This window comes from Lagopus leucura, unplaced genomic scaffold (assembly GCF_019238085.1).
Source record: "Lagopus leucura isolate 7727_CA_CO unplaced genomic scaffold, USGS_WTPT01 Super-Scaffold_100002, whole genome shotgun sequence".
Taxonomy (NCBI): domain Eukaryota; kingdom Metazoa; phylum Chordata; class Aves; order Galliformes; family Phasianidae; genus Lagopus; species Lagopus leucura.
Genome location: NW_024962263.1, coordinates 65,053,436 through 65,076,324, shown reverse-complemented (window position 1 = coordinate 65,076,324; position 22,889 = coordinate 65,053,436). Strand labels below are relative to the sequence as shown.

The 22,889-nt window shown below is 36.7% G+C and overlaps 1 protein-coding gene across 2 annotated transcripts; it reads right to left on the bottom strand.

The window, feature by feature from the left end:
* Positions 1-3,105: 3,105 nt before the first annotated feature.
* On the bottom strand, positions 3,106-22,393 carry LRRCC1 (leucine rich repeat and coiled-coil centrosomal protein 1). Of its 2 annotated transcripts, none has more exons than XM_042870124.1 (19): positions 22,276-22,393; positions 21,966-22,171; positions 21,543-21,608; positions 19,921-20,088; positions 19,035-19,204; positions 18,714-18,917; positions 17,749-17,951; positions 16,535-16,718; positions 16,126-16,274; positions 14,935-15,139; positions 11,595-11,734; positions 10,018-10,219; positions 9,532-9,717; positions 8,290-8,464; positions 7,276-7,439; positions 6,507-6,703; positions 6,197-6,334; positions 4,250-4,385; positions 3,106-3,427 (listed from the first exon to the last, which is right to left on the bottom strand). In XM_042870124.1, the coding sequence occupies exons 1-19, from the start codon at positions 22,332-22,334 to the stop codon at positions 3,305-3,307; spliced, it is 3,075 nt and encodes a 1,024-aa protein (XP_042726058.1). In that variant the 5' UTR covers positions 22,335-22,393; the 3' UTR covers positions 3,106-3,304. The 2 variants fall into 2 exon arrangements, with proteins under 2 accessions (XP_042726058.1, XP_042726059.1); XM_042870125.1 differs by having other exon boundaries at positions 18,714-18,914.
* Positions 22,394-22,889: the final 496 nt, after the last annotated feature.

Genomic DNA, 22,889 nt, shown 5'->3' with positions numbered 1-22,889 from the left:
ACCTGCAGCTGCCCCTGCCTGCACCAGGCAATGGAACATGTCATGAAGGGGCAGCACGCTGACAAGGCCATGGCCAGGAGCTGGGACCTCTTAGGCAACAGCACGTTCGTGGAGAATATATATATATTACCCTGTAGGTAACGCTTCCTATTTATTTCCATAGAAACCACAACAGATGAAGAGAACAATAACACTACTTGGTAGAGCAAAGCCTCAGATACAAAACTCGTTTTTTTCAACACAGTAACCACCATTAGCTGTGCATTTTTGCCAGTGATGAACAAGAGCTTGTGCCTCACTTGTTACAGTCTGCACACAGAATTACAGAATCACAGAATGACCAGGGTTTGAAGGGATCTCAAGGATCATAAATCTCCAACCCCCCTGCCACAGGCAGGATCACCAACCTCCCCATTTAATGCTAAACCAGGCTGCCCAGGGCCCCATCCAACCTGGCCTTGAACACCTCTAGGGATGGGGCATCCACAGCCTTTCTGGGCAGCCTGTTGCAGCACCTCACCGTTCTCTCTGAAAAGAGAAAGTAAAAAGTGCTGTCACCACTGCTGAAAGGCAGCACCCACCACTTCACTGTGCTCACAGCCACTGTTCGGCCTCCAGCAGCATTCAGCAAGCATCAACAAATGTCAGTGGGTGCCATTTTTTTTCTGCATGGAGGAATTCAGTGACACATCTTTGCTTCATCTGCACTTCCACATCAGACAACACTGTGTCAGAGTGCTGCTCTGCTGCCATCTGCCACATGGCAATAGAGCGTAACAGAATATTGGTGGGTAGGTTCAACCTCTTTTGCCATGTCAGCAACATCTGCCTCTGACATTATGGGCCAACATAATAAAAGATCCTTCTAGGTGAGCAAGTGTGCGCTGTCTCTGGCCCTTGTCTTGCATCCCTTCTGCTCTCAGTCAGCATCAGAATTTCCTTCCCAATTGCACATTTTGCTGCTGATTTTAAAAAATCTGTTGTCTGGAAACAAAACTGAAGAAAATCTGACAACATAATCAGCAGTTTTAAATGGTTGTGAGTAATACCTGAAAACATGTTATACAGATGACAATGGCCAGAGTCCATATTTCAATTAGATTCTTATTTATTCAGTTATTTTATGCTCTCCAGTAATCTCAGACTGAAGTTTTTCCATTTGGCACTGTTCTGATCTGCGCCACACTCGTATCTATTTAACATTTTGAGACCTATTCCAACCATAGGAATTAACATTAAAAAAAAACTCTAAGAAATCTATGCAGGCAGAAAGAAGGAAATAATGCCAGAGGTAGAATCAGACATGTGAAAAGGAAACAATACAAACAAAGCTACCGCAGGTATGTGCCCGGGTGCTACGGTATAAGATTTCCAAGCCAAGAGCAAGGAACAATAAGAACCTATGGTAAAAAACAGTAACAGCTCCCTATGACAAAATAAGGAAATGGTTTCAGAATGAAAAACTTGGAGGAAACCTAGGCTGGTATTAATAAACGGAATGTGGTTACAAGGAAGGTGTGCTACCTTGACAATGCATTCCAAGTATTCAGTTGCAATATTAGAATGTGGCTTGGTCAAAGAGTTAGAAAAGTGCCCAAAGAAACACTTGGTGAACAACAGAAAAGCATTCTGAATTGCTGCAGAAATCCCAGCCTTTTGGTGTGCCATCCATGTAGATGGTATAGAACAGTTTTCCATATTATTACATAGCCTCCAAAGAAAGAAGTGTGCAGAGCACAAGGTCACCTTGAGAGGATATTTTCATCTGCACATTGGTGGTGCTGAGATATTTGTCAGGCAATCAAGAAGGTTGCTGTGATAGTGTCAGATTGATAAATCAACCAAATTTTAAACTTTACAACAAAATTTACTATAACAACAGACATGTGCTAACAGTTAAATCTTGCACCTTACTAATTGTTATCAGCATATACTCGTTTTTAAATATCATCAAACTGCTTCAAAGCAGTCAGTCCTTAACAAGTCTATCATTACACACATACATTAGTTGGGAGAGTACAGTACCAGAGGGGATGCCCTGTGGCTGGTGCTGATGGCTCTGCTCCTCCCTCATTGTCAGTGCTGGATGTAGGGAACCAGAACTGAAGCAGGTCTTTTCTGTCCCATCCCACACACATGGGATCTTCCTAATTTATAAGACAGTACAATTTCAAAACAATTCTCAGCCCTTCCATTTTTTTCTTTGCTGAAGCTTAACTTTGTAATGGAAAGAAAGTGTCTTCCCAGTTCTCAGTGTTGTGCATTTGCAGAGCACTTAGCATACTTGTGGTGCTGCAGCCTCTGCTTTCAGCTTGTGCCCATATTTCCAAAGCTTTTGCCTCCATTCCACGATGAAGCTGCACCTCATGACAAGAAGCAGCTCGTGTTAGCCTATGGTTTACACAAGATCTCATAACATGTTGGCAACGAGCCCAACAGGCCTTGCACAGTTAACAAAAGCCCTGTGGCCTTCTATTAGCACTACTACTCATACAAAATTATGTATACTGCTATTCCATATTAGAGAACTCATTTTGGGATGCAGAACAAAGTGATGCTAAAGTCAGGTTAGTTGAGTCTGTTGTCATTTGTGCTACAGGAGTCTGCTTTAGCTGTTGAGTTGCAAGATGGAAAGAAATAGCACCACCTGGTGTACCAAGAAAGAACACAATTATAATTACTACCACAGTATTAAGCACTTCAGATTATGGTTCAGTAGAATGAGAATAAACAAATGAAATAAATGCATCAGTAGAGTGGAGATGAAATTTCTAACATATATACATTACTGTGATTGTTCTAACTTAAAGCTTATTATCTCCTACTTTTCAGCAGCCTGGTGAAAAGCCATTTTCTGCAGCATGTGCAGATCACAAACATTTTCAGGTAAAGTTCTTTGATTGCTCATTAGAAGAATTTGTACCACAAAACAGGAAATCTTTAAGTTTGTCTTCACACATTTTTGTATTCTCACACTTAGAAAACATCCTTTGCTTTTACATTCTTCTCTCACTCAAACAGTCATGTCTCAATTTATGCAATGATTTCAATCAATAAATTTGTTTCTGATCCAACTTTGACAGAACACTCAAGAATAACCAAGGGTTAGAAATAAGTATTTATTATAAAAATACTGTACAAGTATTTGCCTGATTCCCAAGCCCTCAAAATTCTATATAAAATTTGTTCTCTAGAAGCACTTCAAACCAAGTAAGAAGTGCACTGTAGTGTATTTGTTTAAATTAATATTCTTTTTAGTGTATACATTTGTAAAGAACAACTCTGAAATGGAAGACATAAAGCTTCACAGATCTTGCTGAATGTCATTCAACACATACGTAATCCGTTTTATTTTATCTTCCATGGCTTTTTTACTGCTTGCTGTTTCTTGCAGAAGCTGACGCATTTCTTCTTCAACGTAGTAAACCTGAAAGCATATACAGATCAAATAATCAGATCAAATAAACAAGTACAGATCTAACTTTTCCTTAGTACTGCCAACAAACATACACTCTTGCTGATTTTTAACTCTGATAAAAGATATAGGAGTTGCATCTTTAAATCAGAACAGGTTTATGTTTTAAACTTTATATTATGGAAAAAAATTTTTGACTGCAATGATAATCCAAAGTAAAAAAAACACTTTCTCAAGGAGTTAGACAAAAATGCCACAAATAGACATGACAGGACAAACAACTTCTAAATCAGAAAACAACAAAGTCCATGTTAGAAGGCATCAGATATTTAAATAAGTATCACAATTTTGCCAGTGAACAGAATTTGCAGTAGCAGAATTTTAATTAAAAAATAAAAAAAAAGAACTATTAATTAGTAGGACACTGCTATTAATGTAAAAACTAGAATATCTACTACATAGAAAAATTGCTTTGTCACAGCAAGATAGAATGCAACACATGGCAAGAACATCAACTGCTAACACAGACCTATGCAAGTTAAATGGAACGTCTGGTATAATCATTCCTTATCTACACCAGCAAGAATAATGGGAAGGTGACAACTAGTAACAGTTGCATCACGTGCGACTTCATTTGCTTCACTCCAAGAACCTGACCATAGTACAGCTCTAGTTGTTTTCTTACTGTGAAAAGATGGAGTACTACACTAGGGCTGTCTCCATCAAGTAATTAGACAGGCTAATAGAGATCAGTGATTTTAAGCATCATTGCTGGAGTAGCTGGAGAATAAAAATGCAAATAAAATAAACATATTAATTTGGTATCAAAATTACTTTTTCATTTGCTGCTTCAATTTGTTTTTCCTTCTCATTTGCCAGCTGCACTATTTCTGCCTCATGAGCTGCCAATACTGACTCAAGTTGTTTTCTAAAAGTATCATCCATTTCACGAAGCCTCTCTGTAGCAATCCTAAAAATAATAATAATGAAAAATAAATTACATTCTTCCAAAGAAACAAAAATATAAAACATTTTGCTTTGCACAATCCTGCCTTTGGTAAGATTTCAACAGCACAAGCACAAAAACAGTTATTTCAATATCTAGCTTCAGAAATATTTTGTTTTCTCAAGCACATCTTCTGGTTTCATGCATCATATTTAGGGCTTCTGGCACTCTTAGCAGAAGCATTTAATCACTTAGCTGAAACATTTAATCACTAGAAAAAAATAAAAAGATTCAGACTTTCTAATGTTAACATGGCTCATAGCACCATACGTTTTCAAACATTGGCCTATCATACTTGTGCTTTCTGAGAAGGCAAATAGACTACATGATCCTGCAGACTGCCTCCAGGTCTATGTTCCACACAAACAAGAGTGTACTTCACAGAATTGAAGCATTTATCAGACTCCCAAGCAAATTCTGCTTGGGGATGATTCTAAAATATGCATTAACAGAAAACAAAGCAATCTATTCCACTACAGAATTGATTTACATCAATATTCTGAAACAAAACAATTATTTCAGGTAAAATTTCAGTTTCACGACTGATTTTCCAGCCATTACAAAACCATTACAAAAAATTACCATTTACAAAAGCCATTACATTTGAGGTGTGGTTGGTGTGTTTTTGTTGTGGATTGTTTTTTTAAACCAGAATTGACTATCAAAATATTTTCTTTCATATATTAATCAGATGACCTTCCTTCATTGAAGCATGATTAATGTACTTCATTTAAAAAGATAAAGCAAAAAACTGAAATCATGCTAACTCACTACTTTAATAAAAAGTGGTTGTTATTGATAGTAAATGTGCAGAATTTATCTAATTAGTCTTTTCTTAATAATAGTTGGGTGGAAAACAAGAAAAAAGGGCCAAGGAATAAAGCAAAAAAACCCTACTAACAAATCCAAGTTCATCACAGGCAGAGGTCTACCCTATGTCTCTGAAGTGCCATATGTCTATAAAATAACTGAGCATCATCTAAGTCTGTGATCATTTTCTATGGTATGATATTTGTTTATATATATTTATTAGTAGTTGCTCAAAAATATTGACAGTACAAGAGGAAAAATAAAAGAAACTGAAAACCTTTTATCACTTGTGTGGGAGGAGAGTGAGAAATAATTTACCAATACTCACTTACAGACTTAAATATTTATTATTATTGTCAACATTTACCCTAGGTCATGGTAAGTATTGTGGATTCCACCTCAGTTTTTCTAGGTATTAGATCAAGGTATTTACATAAGTCTGACAGACATCAGTAAAGTGCTGTGGCCTCTCGCCTATATTCAAGTTCCAGCCACAGTTGCTTGGCTTGACCTTGGCAAACAGTTCTATGCATCCTGATAACAAAAAAGAAAGTTGACAGGCTCATCCTCAAAGAAATGCCCCTTACAGACTGTGAGACTGCCTCATGTGTATGAGCACTTCAGTACATGACTCTAGACAGCACACGTGATGACTTGCAGACAAGTCTCTACCACGGAATCCTGATGTCAAACTTCCTCAGAGAAGTGAACCAAAAGCACAGCATACTTGGGGGCAGGCTCTAATTATTTTCAAAGAGAACTGGAATATAGCTAAAAAGTTTAAAGGACAAATACTGCAACTGAATACTGGGTTTGGGTAGTAAAGTCACTTGTAGAGCAAGAATTACTTCTACTCACAGTTTCCTGGAAATGGGATTGCTAATTACTCACCAAAGGCATTCTGTCACTGTAACATTTTTGTTTGTGCAGCTAACAGAATAACCTATTAATGTTAAGGTTTTCACCTCTGAGCTTGAAGACTTTTATTTCTCTCTTCAATCAGCTTCTTCTCCTTCATATCAAAGCTCTCCTTCATCTGTTTAACTTGTACCTCCAGCTGACTTAATAGCTCATCTTTACCTTGCCACTTCTTCTTCAGTGCACTGAAAATAAAATGTATATATTTATCATTCTGCTTCTTAGGAGGACAGAAAAAGATTTAAGCTCTGTAAGTTTTAGTAGCAAGAAACTACTTTCTAGACAAAAAAGAAGACTTCATGGAACTGCTGTGAACAATTAGGATCCCAAAGAATTACTGCCCATTGTATCCATCACCTGTGTGCTCTCCTCATGTCATCAAGTTCTACTTCTTTTTCTTCTAAACGCTGCTTTAATTGCTCTTTTCTTTCATTTTGTCTTTCTAGCTTTTCCATAAGCTCTTCGAATTCAGTAGCTTTTTCATCCAACTGGACTTGAAAACGCTTATGTTCTTCATGCTGTTTTCTGATTTGTTTATCTCTTTCTTGTAAGCCCTATGGGAAAAAAATATTTCAGAATAGAAAAGATATACTCTATTTTAACTTTGTTGTTAACCTTAAAAAACATATGCTTAGTCTACACAGAATAAAAGCAGACTGACTTAATAACACTTAAGTCTCTGAATGAGATGGAATGGAATAAACTCATCAAGACACAGTAGCTGGATTGTTAATATACTGATTGACAAAAGCAGAATAGGTATTTATGCTGGTAAAATAAACCTGCAACAAACTTCTTGTGTTATTAGAAAAAAACCAACAAATTGAAGAATTACACTCTCCTGGACTTTCTCTCTCAAAAACATTATCAAGAATAACTGAGAATAACTGGGCAAAGGCAAAAAGTCTTTATGTAACTATGATTCAATGAGAGATTCAATGAACATCCATTGAAACAAGACTCTCTTCTGCTCTCAATGAAATCAGTTGCTACGGACAGCTTGCCTGCACTTTCTGAATTAGTAAAACTAGGAGTGCAGAGCCATGTCTCCATCAGAGCTGTTACAATAATTTTCATTACAAGTCTTAATTTTACGTAAAAACAAATTGTAACACATCCAACTTACTTCTTTTAATCTCCTAATTGTTTCTGTCTGATCGTCCACTATTTTGTTTTTAATTCGTATAGCATCACTGTCCTGTTCCCTCTGCTTCTTTAGAATTTCCACCTCATTTGTTAAAACCTCGATTTTTGCCTCCAGTTTTCCCCGATCTTGAGAAAGGTGAGCTCCTAGATAGTACAGGACATTCATATACTACAGTCATCAGTTTACAAATAACTTCAGGATGTCAGAGGTGAGGAAACAACAATATTAAACAAATGTCATCATTCAGCCCACTATAAACACTGCAATCTGTAAGAAAAACTTAAAAGGAACGGCAGAACTGAAGGCTAGTATCATAGAACCATAGAATCATAGAATGGCCTGGGTTGAAAAGGATCACAATGATGATCTAGGTTCAACCCCCCTGTTGTGTGCAGGGTCACCAACCACTAGACAGGGCTGTCCAGAGCCACATCCCGCCTAGTATTTTACCTTAAGAAAACTTCCCTAAAAAAAAATGAACAGAAATTCTCAGACTCCACCAATCTCAGAAGAAACTACAAAGTGGTGCTAAGACTCATGAGAATCAGAGGACAAAAAAAGCCAGGGCTTTTTTTTTACCCACATTTAATGCATTATTGATATATTTTTAATAAAAGATGTCAATAAAATTTCCACACTTGACTTAGCTGATAGACATGCAGTATTACATAACACAACAGAAACTTCTTTCCATAGTTTCTTATTTAAAAATGCTTCACATAGCATTATGGCATTTTGACATTTTGGGCACACAGATACAATGCACTCACAGATAACTCTCACAATTGCTGTTAAAGTTCCTATAAATGGTACTACAGAAGTAGTATTTTTCCACATCATCCTTACAACTGGGTAAGATCAACAAGGCACTGAGAGATCTCGTCATAATTATGGATATGTTGGGATGTTTACTTGGAAAGCATAATATTGAATAGCAGCAGTTTTACTGCAATATATAATATTATATATATATATGTAATGTGTGTGTTTTACCCTGTTGTGCCAACTCCTGCCCCCATATTTTTCTTTCCATTTTTAATCCATCAATTACAGATTCTTGAGCGGTCAGCTGAGAAATAAGTTTTCCATTTTCCTTCTTCAGAAGTTCCACTTGACCAGCCTTCTCTTTGTCCTGCTCAATCACAGTTTCAAGTTCTTCAGTTCGATTCTGTGTGAATGAACATGGGAAAATAAAGAAAGATTCTTTAAAACAAGTATTCAGAATCTCAAATCAATGCTAACTAGCTAGGAAAGTTGAAATTTCATTTGCTGAATACCAATAAACTGAGAAATATTCTGCTTGCGTAGAAGCTTCCATCTGACTTAAAAATTTGCTTATCTTCCCAGTAATGAGACACAGATGTTTGCTTCAAACAGAAATACTTAAATCCCTCAAAACCATTTACAAAGCTGTTTTCTAAATAGCCAACTTTGATTAATGCCATTACAAAAACTCATTTAGAATTGTACATGTCAGAAACATGAGAATAAACAAAGTTAAAATATTAAAACAGACAGAAGTTGTGATGCTTTCAACTTCCTCTTGTCATGATCAAGATTTATCTCTGATTACACAATTTTTTTTGTTTTACATATTAAAGTTGTTTAATATAGCTATTTTTGTATTTCAGTTTTTAAGCAACATCGGTCACAGGCAGAATCCTGTTTTGTTTGGGTACCACAATAGTGATATAACAAGATTAGAATCAGCTTTGCAGGGGTTGTACTGCACAGAAATTTTAACAAGGAAGTACTGGATAAATCTGTGGACCAGATTACACTAAAAAGTTGTTGAACAACACTTGACTACTTACAGTTTCATTTTTACTTCATGTGCAGTGCAATTCCAGTTTTTTAGCTGTAGAACCACAATCCATTATTTTGACTTTACAAAAGGTCAGGGAAATTAATGTATATTTTTAAAGCCGAGTTCAGAGCAACCACCTGATCATATATTAGCTGCTAGTGCTCACAAGGCAAAGCATGCAATTTCTCTGAAAACAAGAATAACTCTGGATTTTGCAGTACAGACAGCATAGTGTTCGTAAGAAATAAGGAGGAGATACAAGAATAAAAGCTGATCTGAGTTACTCTGCTTTAACGCTAAAGGAAATACGCACCTTTCAGTCAATCTACCTGGTACAGAATAGTTACAGGTTAGATAAAATATTAAAATAAACAAAAAAAAATTCCAACCCAAATAGATATATAGTTTAAATGTTTTGAAAGAAGTACCTTCAGGTTTGCTGTGGTTTCCTGATTTGATTTTAATAATTCTGCAATCTTTGCTTTCTGTTCTTTCACTATGCTTGTTAGGTCTTGGATCAGAACTGTCATCTCTTTTTCCTTTTGTTGAAACTCAAAGAGGGCCTGCTGATGTTCAGCTAAATCAGCAGAAACATTTTCAAAATCCTCTTGTACCTGAAATTTCATAAGAACTCTTGAAAAATGTTTTTGAAAACACTTTGAAAAAAAGTGTAAGCATTAAAATGGTATCCCATTTTTCAAATAAAAGGGAAATTTAAGTTTAGTAACTCGATGTGAAATAATGAGTATCCAAAGCTGGTTTTGTACCAGTTAAGTTCCAATCATTTACATTTGAAAGTAGCAGGAACTACCAGCGTTTTCAGATGAGTCCTTGGAACAAACACTTTAAGAATGAAGTTTACCCATTTAAAAGCACTACAACTCTGTCTACTTCAAGATTAAATGTTCTCTTACCTCTTTAAACCTTTTTGCCTCAATCCTTAAAGCTAAACGGAATTCATCTTCTAACTCTGTATACTTCTGGTTTAATGTATTAATTTTCTCCTCAAAGTCTTTAACACGCTGTTCATGCCTCTGCTCCTCTTTAGCCACTTCTTTTGACACAGCTGCTTGAAACTCTGGTCCATGTAAAGCAACTCGGGTTTCAAGTTCTTTCCTGGAGTTACCAAACATATACAAGAACTACATAGAAAAGAACTACAGTATTTGACAATGCTACTTCAGCTGATTTCCTTAATATTTATTAAAAAAGACAATGAACCATATAATGAAGGGAATTCATTCCTTAGTTTCACTAAAAGGGTTCAGTCTTCCATGACTATGGCCCTGGGATGGAGAAAAGTGTTCTGACTACTACTATTACAACATCCAGAGAAAGGAATAGCTTTACTTTTCAATCCAAATGTTCATAAAAAGATTCCATTATTCTTTTGCTGTTAATGTTTGTTTGCTTTCCTGGCAATGCAGAATCACAAAGAGCAGGAAGAGAAGGGAATCAGGAAAGCCACTGTATAGCCAGATAACTTTTCTTCCCTTTCCTTACCCAATAATTGTTGTTTCCCACTTAGACCCCAAACCTAAAAGCAACTGCAATGAGGCCCTAAAGAGCTCCAGGATGTGCCTCCATACAGGATGGTTGCACATCCATAGGAGAAAGATGGAGTACAGCGTACTTCAAGACTATTCTGCCCATTTGCTTTAAATAACAAAATCTGTCTGCCATCTTTCATGTTACATCTTTTAGGAATTTTTAACAGAATAAAGTAAAGTTCTCAAAACACAGCGATCAGATTTTTCCCATCTTAACCTGCAGTTATTTTGGTATTTGAATACATTTAAGCTCAAAGCTAAGCAAGTGTTATCAGCTTATTTTATCAATAAGCTTCTTCACATGGTAGTACACCAAAAACAACTGGCTGTTTTACATGTACATTTATTTGATTGTATTAGCTCAATAATACAGAACTTGTGTTCAAGTATTCTCAATAAATAAATGAATACATACATACTTTTCTGAGAGGAGAGGGCAAAACAGCCAATCAAGCCACCCACCCAAAATAATAAACTAATGCAAGATGCTACAGAATCTCACATCTTGGGGAATTACTTTGTATTACTGAAGTACATATGCACACATACACAAATACATATGTAGATATGTACATAAGTATATACACACACACACCAACTTTCTGACAGTAATTCAAATGTGACTTCAGTTTTACCTGATTATTTCCCAATTAAAGACCATAACATAACGCAAGTTCATCCATATAATAAAACAAGAATGTATCAAAAGAAAGACAAAAGAAGAACATCTGCCTACAAGGACTTGCAAATCAGGAGTCTAAAAGCTATGAAGACATTCATAAAAGAGACCAAAAATGTGTGGGAAGATAACTACATACTTTACAGAGAACACCTCTCCCATAAAGGCAGCCTCCCACACTTGGCAGAGCGCATTCAAAACATGTCTGCAATATTAACGTGTTCTACTTTGTTTTCACAGCAAGTTAATAGAGATCCCATACCTTTGTTCTCGTTCTCTTAATATAAGAAGTTCATGCAGTTGTTTTACCTTCTCCCTCTGCTGTCGAAGAGATACTCGAAGTAACTGTAATTCTCTTTCATTTGCTGATGCTTTAAGCTCTGCTTCTTGCACCTGTTTCATCTGTATATAATCATAAAAACAAGAGGACAAGACTTAAAACTGTTACCTATCTTCATGACTTGTACCAAAATATAAAACAGGTGCTTTAGTAGCACTTTTATACAAGCCATTATGTTTAAATCATGCTTCGCAACTGGCAGAATTTTTCATAAAGTTTTATGGAATTTTATAATGTTACCTAACCCACAAAAAAAGCATTTCTTTTTACTTAGTAAACTCCTACAGTTGCAGAAATTTAACGGTAAATGTTTAAATATAAGCATTAACTTAACATACCACAACACAAAAAAAGCAAATAGCTTTCAGCAAGAACAAAGGACATCTATTTAATTTATAAAGAAGTAGAAATTGTCCTACATAAATAGGACAGGAATATTTGTAGAATGATCTTCTCAGTTATAAACTCTCATATTCTAACATTTGTACTGGTTTCAAGCAAAACATTTTAGATTATGTATTTGCTATCTCTAATTATTTTTACACACTCTAAAAACAAAAATCTGCATCTTAGAGCTTATAGCTGCTGAACAGAGTTTTTCTCTTCTGATTTCACGAAGAAAAAGAACACTTATTATGAACAGCAGATGGCATACTCCACTTTTTCCATGAAGCTTTCATGAAGAATTCCATTTTATAATCAAAACCTTTTAGATACAGAGAATATTTTCTGACATGGCAAGCCAAATTAAAAAAAAAAAGATAATAATTATAGAAAAAATTTTATTACTCATGAAATAGTAATTCAGAATCAGGACACTTCAGAAGGCTGCAGGTTAGAACATGCAACAGAAACAGCAGAAGATGATGTCAGTGGTGACACTCTTACATCACATAATGACTTGCACTATTCATTTCAATCCCTATGTGCTCAAGTTTTAATGACTTACCCACCTTGTCGATCTGATCTGTCCTCCTGAGCAAAGCAATGGACATAGCCTATCTCTCTAAATTCGATACTAACAAAATTCAAATCCCTTTGCTTTGCAGAGTATCAAAGGTGTGAATGCTTAGTGCACTACTCAGGATTAGTTTGTGCGTTAGTTATCTAAGTTTATTTAAGTTCTTTACTATTAGAGTGCTCAGGTGCTGGAACAGGCTGCCCAGAGAGGCTGTGGATGCCCCGTCCCTGGAGATGTTCAAGACCAGTTGGATAGGGCTCTGGGCAGCCTGGCCTAGTATTAAATGGGGAGGTTGGTGGCCCTGCATGTGGTGGGGGGACTGGAGCTTCATGATCCTTGAGGTCTCTTTTAACCCAAGCCATTGTATGACTATACAATTATCTAACTGTAGAAATAGAATGCAATAAAGATAAGCTAGTTGGATTTCCAGCTCTCATCAGAAACAGACAGAAAATTCAACCTCCACAAGACAAAAAAAGCAAAACTATAGCAGAACTATATTCTGAATTCCTACACGATGCTTCCCTTGGCTTGATATTGAAGGATGAAAAACAATAATTAAGGAAAGCTACATAGTAGACACTGGAAATAATGTGTTTTTTTTGATCTATCAGAATAAGGTATTCTATCTCCTGCTATATCTCTTAGGAATACTGAGTAAGTGCTACTGCCTGTTATAAGCTTCAATTTGATAATGATGGAATTATTTAAAATTTGTATGCTAACTTCAGTTGTATAAATGCTACTGTGAGACTCGTGTATGAAGATAAGTTCCCATGTTCCATACACTAAGCCTCTTCAAGGGAAGATACAGATACATTTCACTGCATCCCTGCTGTTTTGTGCCCTCTAAAATCAGTTTTAAAAAAATGTTCAAGTTAAAACACTTGCAAATTTAAGGAGTGCCAGAATAAAATGGTACAAATTTAGATGTACAGACACTTAAAGCCTCTAAATAATCTAGTCATGTTTACTGAAATCCTTAGACTGTGACTGCACAGAGGTATGGCCATTTACCACTGATGGCAGTAAAGGTCTCCTTAATAGGAAGCTGACTACCAATTTGTACTATAAAAAAGCTCTACAAAGTATTCAAGAATTCATAAATCTTAAGAGTTGATAAAATAAATCAAAAGTAAATTAAGCATTAAAACCAATAATTTTGTTTCTAGATAATCACGACTTTATTTGAAACACAATTACTCCTATTGGTGTACAGGACCTTAAAGACAGGAAAAAAGACCTTCCCCTAATAAAAACAAGATAAAAATGGTGATACTATTATTTATTATTAAATTATCAAGAGGGTTATCAAGAGGGAAGATACTTCCAAAATCTAATTACAGGAAAAATAAATACTTTATATTCCAGCAAGTGTTTTCTTTTTTTCTAAGAAAAAGAAAACAATGTCTGCTATACCAAATTACTAAATTTAGTACCTTCTGAAGTGACAAAAAAACAACAGCAAAACAGATAAACTGAAGGCCACTTGTAGACTCACAAGAATTTCAGGCTATTTAAAAAAGTGATGAGACAAATAGAAGAGCCATTCAATGTCCCGAAAAAGGCTTCTAGCAGTATTTTGGTTACATCTGAACCTTGAGTGTTCACAGCTGAATGGGAACCATAGCACAATTGCACTCTTCTGAAGATGCAGCTGGAGGTAAAAAAAAAAAAAAAGCTGTAAACAAGTTCTAGGCACTTGTTTTAGGCTGTGACTCTATAGGGGAACCCAGAATGGAGGGTGGTTAACTTATAACTGGAATGGCACTGGCAGTTTGGTTGTCAGCATACTCCCCAGCTCTCTGCATTCCTTTAGGGTAAGAGCAGTCAGAGTACTGTGCTAGCAGTTAAGAAACTTTTGAAGATGGATTTATTAAGACACAGTTCCTGTAAGTGTATGAAATGCAAGCTGAAACGTGAATATAACCAAACAACAGTAATGTACATATTGAAGAGAGCTGCCTTTGACCACTGAAACTTTACCAATAAACTATTCTGTCAGAAACAGTGACAGCATTTGTTCCAGCACCGAATCTATTCATATGCTAAATGAAGATGCTCCATCATTACCTCCAGCTGTATAATCAAAACCAAAACAAAAATCCCAAGAAAAAAACCCAACAAAACAGCAGCTTTAAAATAAGTTCTCAGCAATTACCATTTTGTTCTGGCTGTGAAGAAAGCACTTTGATTAAAAAGCTAAACAAAACCACTATCTAAAGTCTAGTCTTTATTCATACTTAAGACTACACTGCCATTCTGTTGCAATCACATTATTCAGTTATGAAAAATATTTACCTCTATTGCTCGTTGCTGCAATCTCTGTGTTTCCATCTTGGATAATGCTTCTTCTAAAGCTTGCATAGCCTTCTGATGTTCTGCTTCTTTATTTTTTGCTTGATTTAATTCATTTGTAAGTCTTTCAGTTTCATCTTTCAACTGTTGGACATCTGTTTGCAGTCTCATTTTAATATCTTTCTCTTTCAATATCATTTCCTTTAACCTTAGAAAAAAATACAATGAAGTTGTATAACGTGAGGTTTTGAATTTAGAAATATCAACTACATTAAGAAATAGACATTTATTTAGTAAGGGTTGTAGCACTGCATCTTGTGCTTCTTTGGTGAACTGTATTATGAGCAACTTCGTCATGCAAAGTTGTTTAATAATATGTAAAAGATTACCAAAGCTATGCATTGAATTACTACATTTGATTTTATTTTAAAATAAATAAAAAGGCTGAATACAACCTCATAGATAAGTCTCCAAAGAAAACACATTCCAACATAATTTTGCTTTACATGTAAACTGTACGTATAGTATCAATATGCAATTAAGAAAGACAAATGGAATAATCTCTGAACAAAATGTTACTTGTCAACAACTACATTAGAAGGGAGAACTTATGAAAAACAAAAAGCAGCTTGCAAGGATTAGGATTGCAGTCTATGCAAAGATGTGCTATGTCAGACCTGTACAACATATCGCCCATTGCCCAGCTCAGGACTGCCAGAAACATCTTTGTTCACACAGGAAAAAAGCCAGCTATGTGGACTAGTGGAAAAAAAGTTTAAGAACTGGAAGTGTGACATGAGACAAGATACAGTTACTAGTGCCTCAGCTGAAAGAGAAAGAACAATCAAAATAGCGATTGCTTGGAAAGAAAAAGACTAGAACCAGAGTTAAGTGGCACACTGATACCATTCTCAGATATGAAGAGGAAGAATAGGGTATTAAGCACTGACAGACATTCTTGTTCCCTTATATCTTTTCAAGGAAGCAGTGACAACCCATTAAGTATTGCCCAGGACTGGATTTCAGCAGAGTGTAGAAAGGAATTTCACTAAGTAATACTGAGAGAAGTTCAAGAAGTACTTTCTGATGCGTCATTTTCCAAGCACATTCTTTAAAACTATTCTCATTTCCTCAGCCTATGAATTGAAATGAGAAGAAAAAAAAGAAAATATACTACAGTATCTATTTTCCTACCTCTCTGTAGTGTATACAGCCATACTTTGAATATTCTTTTCCTCTTTCGCATGCTTCTGTAACTCTTTGACATGCTCTACTAATTTCTTCTCTGCTTGTTCTGCTTTCCACCTTCTTTCTTTTTCCTGATCAAGTTCCTGAATCAGCGCCTAAACAAGAATGTAGTAAGCATCAATTTATGTGGTAATATTAAAATGTAGCCAAAAATGAAGAACGATATTCATAATTGTAGAAAAAGATAACTGTGAATTTGAGAGACCAAGTAAAGTGACCATGCCAAAACACAACATTCTCTTTCAGTTGACAGTACAGAACTATTTTTTATCCTAAATGCCATTATTTTTGGCATCTCAAATCTGAGTTTCACCAAGAGACACACATTTGATATTCAAAATGTTGCAGAACATACTCGGTATGTGGATTCCTCTGTCGCGTTTGAATTCACATCATCCACTTTTTCCATATTGCTCTGTCTTCCAATTAATACATCAGCTCTTCTTCCCACTACTTCCAAATTGGGACTATCTGATGATGAATTGAGATGAGAGTTCCTCTGATAGGAAGGTGAACGTTTTGAGGAGCTCTTCTCTTCCCTTCAATGGCAGAAAAACAAGAGCTATTTAACGACATGCAGAGTTTAAACATTTTTTCAAAGTATTGAAGATTCAGATAAAGAACTGTATTGTCTTATAAAATACATAAATTGAATTGTACAGAATTCAAAGCCATCTATAAAATAATCTGTAAGCAGGTCCAGAAGCAAACTGCTAAATTCAAATCTTCAGCTGTAAAAACATGTATACTAGTAATGCTATTAGAAAAACATCTTTTGATCAGATGGATATAAAGCAATTTTAGGAAAGCAGAGTAGCTGTAGAGCTGCAGGAGTCAAATAATCTAATGGTTTAATTTATATCATAATTTGTCCCACACTTCTGATATTTACTGTACATTCAGACTTGTTGCTACAGCAGCCTCATTGTCAGCATAGAGAACAGCTATATTCTTGATAACTGTTTTGACATCTTTTTAGATTTATTTTTTTTAATTTGATTCATGCAGTGATGCATTTCTGTAATGAAAAATTCTGTTTACATAATTTAAAAGAAAGATGAATAAGTGTACTGCTACAATTCAGAAGGGTTTTTTTTTTTTTGGAATCTTCAGTTCAATTTCCTTTTCACCAAAATACAGTAGACGCTCATATTGGTAAATGATTGAGCAACTGATGAATAAACTTCAAGAAGTTAAATAATATATAGATAAGGTTTTCTGTATTTTATAAAGATACCACTTCAAAATGCAAGGCACATACAAAAAAATGCAGATGTAGGAGTTTATGTAAGAAAAAAGAGGGCTTATATATTAAGCACTATCAGCAGGGTCAGCCAACAAGTATGTAATTTTCTCCTTCTCTGCCCCAAGAATAAACACCAGAAATTTGACAGCTGCTTTGCTAATCAATAGTTTTGTTATAAAGCCACAGTAGCTAATGATTTTTAGAGCGTTATCTCAAGTTCACTCAACCTATCACGTTCATAAAATACTTCAACACAAACTAGGTTTACTCCAACAACATTCAGCTTAATTAATTTTTATTTATATGGCAAACGTGGACATAACCTGTCAGTTATCCTGGTCTTAGGATGATTCAAGTGACGTCTAGCAGATAAAGTAGTTCTATGGTAAGTAGGGATCTTGCTTCTTTTCACAGCCTTTTTGCTGTTCTCCTTCTCAGTCTCATGTTCACTCTCAGAAGTTGGATCTGTGTCTCTCTTAGCTTTAAGAACATTTGGAGAGGCTTCTCTTCTTGAGGCATCAGATACCTAAGAACAGATTGAAGTTCTATCTGTTCTAATTAGCTCATTTCTAACATTTATCAAGGTACTATTTTTGGGAAGTTAAGACTTACAATGTATTTTTCATAGAGAAGTAAACAGCAGCTTCCAATCTACCCCTTTTCCTCTTTGCTAAAATAATTCAGTATTATAAAAACAACGTAAACAAAATAAAACAGCATGCCTGAGAATAAATAACTGTAACTTTCTGAGATAACTTAAGTTTACTAAAAAAACTCACTAGGCATAGAGGAAAGATTGGTGCAAAATGTAAAACATACAGCACTTTAAAAAAAATGGCATGTTTCCAAGGTACACAATAAATGGTTATTAGAACACAGAAAAACATACCTGACAAACATATCAGAGCAACCTAGCTAGCAAAATCAACTTCTACATCTCTGCTGCATTTCATATTTTGTTCTGGTTCAATCACATATATTGATGGCTTCAGAATAAAAACCAAACAATCAGAAAACAATTTGCTATCTAATATATGATCAGATAGTCCTTCTAGCCACATATGCCATGGTTTTCAGTCAATATGAAACTTTCATGAATCAAAGTGCAATAGCTGGTTTTAAAGTGTTTTTTTAATCTCCTTCTTAGTTTTTCAAAATACAAATTACTATGAAGTCAACATATGTACCAGTATAAACTGTGTGTCATTCGTAGTGAACTTTTGTAGAATCAAAAGGAACTTGTTTTACAAACAGAACTTTTTGTGCATTAATAGAAAATAAAAATCACCTTCTGCAGTATTTGTGAAATTTGATCTTCTAATTTTTGAATCCTCATCTCGCTCTGTATTTTATCAAGTATGGACTTCTCAGGCTCTGAAGATGAAACACGCTCTGTAGAGGAACTGACAGAACTTTGTACTGGTACTTTTGTACGCTGCCGAAAATAAGCTAACGCCTGGTCGATGTGCGGTGTCACCAACGGTAAGGCCTTCTATCAAAACAAAAAGTAAGCTCTGTAACATGAATGAGTTATATGCAATATAAAACAAAACAAACTAACAAACAAAAATCTCTTAAGTTTAAAACCAGTACACGCAAACTATGGCACCTGATCTTTGGATGAAGGGGACCCGGATGAAGTTAAACAGTTCAAAATGTCTTCTAAACACTGCAAATTCGAACAGCTTCCTTCTGTTGACTCTACTGGCTCACCATGAATATTTCTTCCATCTAGAACTGCCAGCTGGGGCAAGGCCTGAAGAACACTTTCTCTATAACCTTAAGGAAAAGTCCATATTTAAGTTAATCACCAAAAAAATAAATTAAAACAAGAAAAAAAATCATTGTGAAAATAGTGAGTTATCTACAAGTGTCCTGCTATTGCCTGCTTGTAAAGGCTCTCAACAGAAAACACACCAAGATAAATGAGCTAGGAAGCTGCCAGCATAGTTCTGGTCTACACTGGGATCTTCCCACCACCATTAGCATGTGGCAGTTGCAAAGCCAACTTTTTAATACAGACCTAATGCAACAAAATGGTGAAAATACAAGACAAATATAATGAAAGGCAAGTTCAAAAAGGACTTGGATAATTTCGTCCTTTTTCAATGAATGAAAATGCTAATATAATTACCATCTTACATGTACTGTCTCACATTCTGTCTGTCACTGCTTACTGATGCTGTGGGAAAAGGAGGAAAGTGCTTATTACTGATCTTTCTCTTGCTGCAAATGACTCTTTGTCCTCCTCCTAAAATAACATATGAAAAGTTGAACCCTACAAACGCAAAGAAGATTCACAACTTTGACAATATACTTGGAGAAAACAAAAAAAATGTTTCACTATGGAAAACAAATTCATTTTGTCAGAATACATACTTCTAAAGACTGGCCAGTTTATGAACGAATTTGCAAGCTTCAGAACCCAGCCAACAGTTTAAGGAAAATTACTGTTCAACAAAGCACAAATTATTTACCTGTCATAACACACATACCTGCTGCATAACAAACTGGATTGGTGTTTCCATATTTTTCCAATGTCAAATTGGTCAAGCACTGTAGCCCCTTTGTGCACTGCAGTAAATGATTAATATTGTTTATGCAGTTGCTGCGAAGGTCAATACAACTGATCTTATGATGGGTTCCATGAAGACACTGGAATCCTGAAAATTTAAGAGAAAATACAAAACAATGATTTCTGCTGTGATTCTGTTTAGATCAAATGGCATACTGTGGAAAATATCCAGGCAACAATACATCATAATTGGAAACGATGTAAAAACTTTTGTTCAACTTTCCTGGCTAAGTATATTAGGTATTGTAAACTACAGCATACAATTTTATGAAAGTTAACTTTAAAGATAAGTTTCTAAATAGTAAGAAGTATGTTGAAAACATTTTGCTTGAAGTTCCTTTTCATAAGTCAGTTCATTAACAAAATTGTTACAAATGATCTTTTCAATTTCCTACAACAAACTCTCTTCATTATGTAACTTGAAACTTAGTTAGAAACAACAACTGACCATTTCAACAAAAGGTTCAGAAGAAAATTTTCACATCGTAACCACAGTTGTAATTTTGTGCTATTGAACAGGAAGATGTTAATCATTTGGGAGCATCTTCCAAAAGCACTGCATTTTTCACTTTAGAAATAAAGTTGTTTACTATACTCCTGAGTAAACAGAGCAGGCAGTTCAGTACAGAAGTGATTATAAGATTTGCCTAAACTTTGTGCACATAGTACTAGCATAGCTCTACAATTGATCAGTGAATTTTATTTCTCTTGCATAGCAAAGCAGAATTCCCATTCTCTGTGAAAGGAAAAAGCTCCCCTTTCTTCATCCATTTCGTTCACAATACTTCAGATTCAAGTAAAGAACATGAAGTAATTAAAATGACATTTGTTGATCACATTAGTAGCACAATCACAGAGCTTCCAGATTCACTTCACTCAGATTATTACAGCATAGACATATGTGAAAAATGTAGCTTAGTCCTTTTCATTAAAAAAAAAAAAAAAATTGAAAAAAAAAAGTTCATTGTTCTAGATCATAGAATCATAGAAATGCATAGAAATGGTTGGAAGGGATCTCAAGGATCATGAAGCTTCCACCCCTCAGCCATATGCAGGGCCACCAACCTCCATATCTAATACTAGACCAGGCTGTCCAGGGCTCCATCCAATCCGGCCTTGAACACCTCCAGGGACGGGGCATCCTCAACCTCTCTGAGCAGCCTGTTCCAGCACCTTACCAGCCCAGATCAGGATCTCTAGGCAGCTACAGTCATGTGAACTCACTGTTTGCCTGCAGTGTCTGGTGTTGCTGAACATTCACTCCCATTTTCATACAGCTAAACACAAGCAGCTCCAGACCATTAGCTACATGGTCAAGCTCACAAAGGCGAAGCTCAGCAGTGCCAAATACAGAAGAATGAATTCCAGTTCAGAAGAAACCACGATGAAAAAAAATTAACAGCTGAAAGCAGCAGCAGCCACCACCTTTAGCAGCATTGTTCAACAGGCCAAACAAACCTCTGAAAACACATTTGATTTTTTTTTCTTAATTGAAGTGAGGCAAATGCTTTTTATTGCTCTACCCATGCCAAAGTCACTTACCAGAGAGATCATGTATACGATTATATGACAAATTCAGTGTAGTTAAATTAAAGAGCTTCTCCAGTCCTAAACAAAGTGAGGGAAATAGAGACAGTAAGGTTTGCAGAACACTCTGCTTTGTCAAATTCAGACCTGCACATTATGTATGCCTTTTAAAATCACAGCTACAAATTATCAACTATCATTATTATATATATATATATATATATATATAAAACTATAAGCACACTTTTTTCTTCCAAATTACAGCACCTTGTTGTGATAAAGTTTAAAGAGATCACGTGAACGTTTTAAAATGTACACAATAAGGCCAGCAGTTTGTTTTGACTCAGCACAGCCTCGGCACAGGCATACTTCCAGAAAGAAGCTTTAACACATAAAGCCTCATCCGTTGAGAATGGGGCAGAAATAAGCATTGCAGACCCTCCACTGCCGTTATCAGGTTGCAGGACAAGTTCAGGCTGCGCAGGCTCTCCAGGGCACTCAGCCCCTCCATGCGGCGGATTTGATTAGACGACAGGTCCAAATGTTGCAAATTCCGGAGGTGGCCGAGCCCTTCGATTCTGGCGATGCGGTTGCAGTGCATATTGAGCGTGTGCAGATCCGAGCTCAACGAGACCTCCAGCAAACTGCGGGGGAGAGGCACCGCCATCAGCAGGAAGGGGAACAGCGGGCACAGCCCAGCCCCTCTCCCCTGCTTACGACCCACCGGGCCGCAAGGAACGCTGCTCACCTCCTCACGCCCTTATCCACGAGGCTGAGCTCCCCGGGCTCGCCACCTTGCCCCGCCATCACGCCGCCTCGCTTCAAACTTCCCTCCGCTCCCAACGGCGACGCTCCGCGCGTTGCGACAGACCTGCCGTAAAGCAGCAAACACCGCCCGCCGTCTTCGCAGCACCTCCCGCCGCGGGACGGCGCAGTCCCGGGAGCGGCGAAGGCGGGGTTGGACTCTCAATGGTGGTTGAGCCCAAGTCCTGTGTTTGCACGCAGGGCCACCTAAACGTGAAACCCTATGTCGGAGAGTGGTATCCAAACGCTCCCTGAGCTCCGGCGCTCGGGGCCGTGCCCACTGCCCTGCGCGGCCCGTTCCATGCCCACCGCCCCCCGGTGCAGACCCTGTCCCTGACCGCCACCCTCCCTCCCCTGACGCAGCTCCATGCCGTTCCCTCGGGCCCTGTCGCTGTCACACAGAGCAGAGCTCAGCGCTGCCCCTCCGCTCCCTGTGCGGAGCTGCAGCCGCCATCAGGCCTCCCCTGAGCTCCTCTGCTCTGTGCTGAGCACACACAGGGACCTCAGCAGCTCCTCACAATTTAGTATAATTTTGAAACCTATTTAGTATGCATTTCA

What these genes read in the sequence shown, in the direction of transcription:
- LRRCC1 (XM_042870124.1), bottom strand. Translation starts at nt 22,334, where the DNA reads ATGGCGGGGCAAGGTGGCGAGCCCGGGGAGCTCAGCCTCGTGGATAAG. An exon ending in CCTGATAACGGCAGTGGAGG is followed by an intron (nt 21,609 to 21,965) that starts GTCTGCAATGCT and finishes CACTTTGTTTAG; the next exon opens with GACTGGAGAAGCTCTTTAAT. An exon ending in TGCAGCAACGAGCAATAGAG is followed by an intron (nt 11,735 to 14,934) that starts GTAAATATTTTT and finishes GATTATATACAG; the next exon opens with ATGAAACAGGTGCAAGAAGC.